Raw genomic sequence first — 3,681 nt, forward strand, 5'->3', positions numbered from 1 at the left:
CTTAGCATCAAAACATAATACAGAAATCAAACAAAAGGATCCACTGTGATATGACAGGAACTAAAGTTAAAATATATACAATCAGAATCCTTTAGTCCTGGTCATACAATCGTTTAAACTTGTGACAGTGTCCTCGCAGATCTTAATTGGGACGACAGGGAATTCCAGAGCACCGCCCCAAATGCTAGTACAAGAAGTCCATTAGAATAAAACTTTGACACTGCAGAATATTCAATGTATATAAGATGAACAAAAGTGTGTATTTTGCTTGTAATGACCATTTGAATAAACGGTGGACAGAATTCATTCATAAAAATGTATCCTAACTCTTCTAACTATAAGTATAGCTACTAAGTTGAACATTGTTCTGACAAACCTTCATGATGATCATGTTCTCAGGATGTTTCTTGCCCTTGACATGGCCGGCCTGAAGGTCACACATGAACTTGATGAGCCTGGTTTTGCCACAGCCCGTCTCTCCCATAATGATGACTGGGATGTTGCACCTGTCAAAGGTCAATAAAAGAGACCCATGGATTATAACTTACCACTAGAAATGACACATTCGAGTTTTCTTTACTACGATAATGATGCCTCTGTGCAAGTGGAAACTTAAAGGAATCTTCTGCTGATAAATCAAGGAACTGCTGTTCTCTAACAATCTTTGTTTATTCTAATAAAGATTGATTTAATGATTTAGTCCCTTGGTTGGTTGGTAAAATTGCATGGATGTTTGGTTAGTTAATTGGTTGGCTGCTTGATTGGTTGATTGATTGATTGATTGGTTGACTGCTTAATTGGTGAATTGGTTGGTTGGCTCCTTGGTTGGTTGGTTAATTTAGTTGGTTCATTGATTGGTTGATTGTTTGAAAACTGCTATCAGATAAACTTGACAGTTGATGATGGTAGATCCAAGGTCTTGTGGATAAGCTCAATCATATTTGACAAATAGGGTAGCAAAATTTTAACTTGCAAAATTTTAACTCGCAAACTTTCCACTGACCTGAATCTCATCTGGATAGCCAGAATCTTCTTGACGTTGTCTGTTGTCAGTTCATAGGACGGGTCGGGATCATAGAACACATCATGAATGCCCATCACAAAGCACAACTTCTGGATCTTCTCAAACCTGCAACATAGATTTTATTACAAAAATGTCAAACATGAACTACACATACAGTCATTATAGTGACCACTTGGCTTTTGAGGCCACCTTTTGGTGGTCTTTAATGTCATTTTCCCATTGACACAATCTAGTTTGACCATTTTCTGAATTGAATCCATACCCCTGTACATGCCATATGCTTAATACATTGTACAATGTTAAATTGATAACATAACCTTTTTACCTACAAATAATAGGCTCAGTTTATCACAATAATCATGATCAAACTGCTAACAGACAGCTTGTTGAAATTATTTGTCACTGATCATGAATTCTTCTAATGTATATGTCACAGTAGAGATTGCGATTTAGGACAATCTAGGACAGATATTTAGATATTATAGGTGGAACTTTTATAAGTCTGCTGGATTTTACCTGGTCAGGTCATCAAAGTTGGCGTTAAACTTGACGCCGTTGCCAGTCAGTCCCTGGTACAGGTTAGCAGTTATCACATTCTGCTCGAGAAGCTGTCCAGTAGCGTCAATGACACTCCCGGCACGATCCACATAGAACCCCAGGAACGTCATGGTGTTGTGGTCAGCATTGAAGAACAGGTATGGGTGAGGGCTGTGGACAAGGTCATATTACATATCATTAATATGTTCTGTATCTTATATGTTGTCACTCAAATGTTATTGTATTGTACGTTGATGTTATTTTATGTGAAGGGTGGCAACTTGTAAAGGTTGTTCGAACTTGTTTTGCCCTCCCCATCACTTTGTGATGAATACAAATAAGCAAATAAACATCATGTACAAGGTTATCTATTGTAGAATATATATTGTCTAACATAATTCACAACATAGATATATCATGTACAACAGAAATACATTTTGCGGTAATCAGATTATTTTAACTTGCCAACAAACTGCCGTTTTGAGCCGATAAAGTCCTAAAAAGCAGCTATATGTGCACCATTATAGCAGTGAGAGCATATCTTAAGATTCGCTGTCTTAAATTGTTTTGGGTGTAACTTGGGCAAAGTGTACCTGGTCTCCCAGGTTCTCCTTAGCTGGAACTGCTGAATCTCTGCTTGCTGCTGCGGATCATCAGCTGAAAGTGCCATCTTTAGGGAAGGGCTCTGGTCACTCATGTTCAGGGATGGAGTTGCAAAATCCTGCAGTGTGCAAAGTGTAAGTTGATAAATGGTCTACATCTTGCCATTCATAGATAGATGTATATGACATGACATATATATATATATATCATAGAAAAATTGTCCCATAGCCTATTCTAGGCTATAGGGGCAATGGGTTGTTCTCCCCAAATGAAGTCAGTACTACCCATTTTTACCCCTGGAAGAGTGAGGAAAGTCATGCAAAGTGCCTTTCCCAAGAGCACAACATCGGGGGTTTTGACTCTAGTACCTCTGAGTTCTTGGCAAAACGCCCTGATTGTTGTGTCAACAAGATGCCAACATGATGCTCATAACTCTGATCATCCTTTCTTTGGAACAATGTTACTAACAGGATGATTTTAACTTTTGTATCTTTGGAGGCATTTTGAAAAAGGTTACCTTGGACATGATGATCATGAACTGCACCACAAACTTCCTGAAGCCAGGGAGGGTGTCCCTGAGAAAGTCCAGACAGAAGGCGGAGTGCTCGTAGTCCTGCAGCTGGTAGTTCAGGAAGGACAGGAAGTGCAGCAGCTCGGCCCAGGACGGATCCTCCATGCCACAGTAGCTGGGCAAAAACAAACCAGTAAGTTTGGAACTTGTTTGCCCTTTATGAAGCTTTGCATAGTTTACTTGTACTGTTCTTTATATAAGAGTTTCATATAGGCAAGCACACATACATGTAGTCACTTGTCAAGCCAAAGATGCTACACTTGCAAATATACCATCAAAAGGAGCTTGTGCATGTACAATATCACAAATTTGTTTTGTATTTGAGTTGTAACCTGCTACTTCAACCATTGATGTCAAATCTTCACAATCTTCATTCACATGTCATAATTGTATCTCTGTCTGCTAAACAACGGTTATGTCAGAAGCCATGACATATTTTTCCAGTTTTTACAAAGGTCTGTCATTACCTGAGAACAGTGTGCAGAAAGTTCTGATGAGTCCCTTCTGCGTGGGACGGGGTGAAGACGAAGGTTTCCAGGTTGGTATTTGCCATCCACCTCCTGAGGTACTGGTACGGGCGCTGGTACTCCACACTCCTGAACATCACATCGTCTACCTGACGCAACCCTGCAAAGGAACCAACAACAATTATGTACATGTATAAACGGCACTTCTTCTAAATATCCTTTAAAGAAATTGAATTAAGGGTTAATGACCCGCCCCGAGGTGTATATGGTGTCATAACGCCTGGTCCTTTGCTATAACCACCGAATAAAACCACCGAGTGAGCGAAGCGAACGAGGTGGTTTTATGAGGTGGTTATAGCAAAGGACCAGGCGTTATGACCCTTGTACACCCGCGGAGCAGGTGATCCACTAATCATTCTTATCTCCTCTGCCGCCCCCAATCTAGGAAGGCTCCGTAATGACCGGTCCATACCCTTGGG

At 40.2% G+C, this 3,681-nt stretch overlaps 1 protein-coding gene across 1 annotated transcript in view; it reads right to left on the reverse strand.

Moving 5' to 3' along the window:
- Window positions 1-3,681, reverse strand: part of LOC118428563 (E3 ubiquitin-protein ligase rnf213-alpha-like) — a 62,756-nt gene that overhangs the window by 51,548 nt on the left and 7,527 nt on the right. The window contains exons 14-19 of the mRNA XM_035838659.1: window positions 3,203-3,362; window positions 2,682-2,850; window positions 2,155-2,282; window positions 1,541-1,732; window positions 1,004-1,129; window positions 377-506 (exon numbers count right to left, since the gene is read on the reverse strand). Of these exons, the coding sequence (XP_035694552.1) occupies window positions 377-506; window positions 1,004-1,129; window positions 1,541-1,732; window positions 2,155-2,282; window positions 2,682-2,850; window positions 3,203-3,362 (905 nt within the window). The remainder of the gene's footprint in view (window positions 1-376; window positions 507-1,003; window positions 1,130-1,540; window positions 1,733-2,154; window positions 2,283-2,681; window positions 2,851-3,202; window positions 3,363-3,681) is intronic.

This window comes from Branchiostoma floridae, chromosome 13, assembly GCF_000003815.2.
Source record: "Branchiostoma floridae strain S238N-H82 chromosome 13, Bfl_VNyyK, whole genome shotgun sequence".
In the NCBI taxonomy this organism is placed as follows: domain Eukaryota; kingdom Metazoa; phylum Chordata; class Leptocardii; order Amphioxiformes; family Branchiostomatidae; genus Branchiostoma; species Branchiostoma floridae.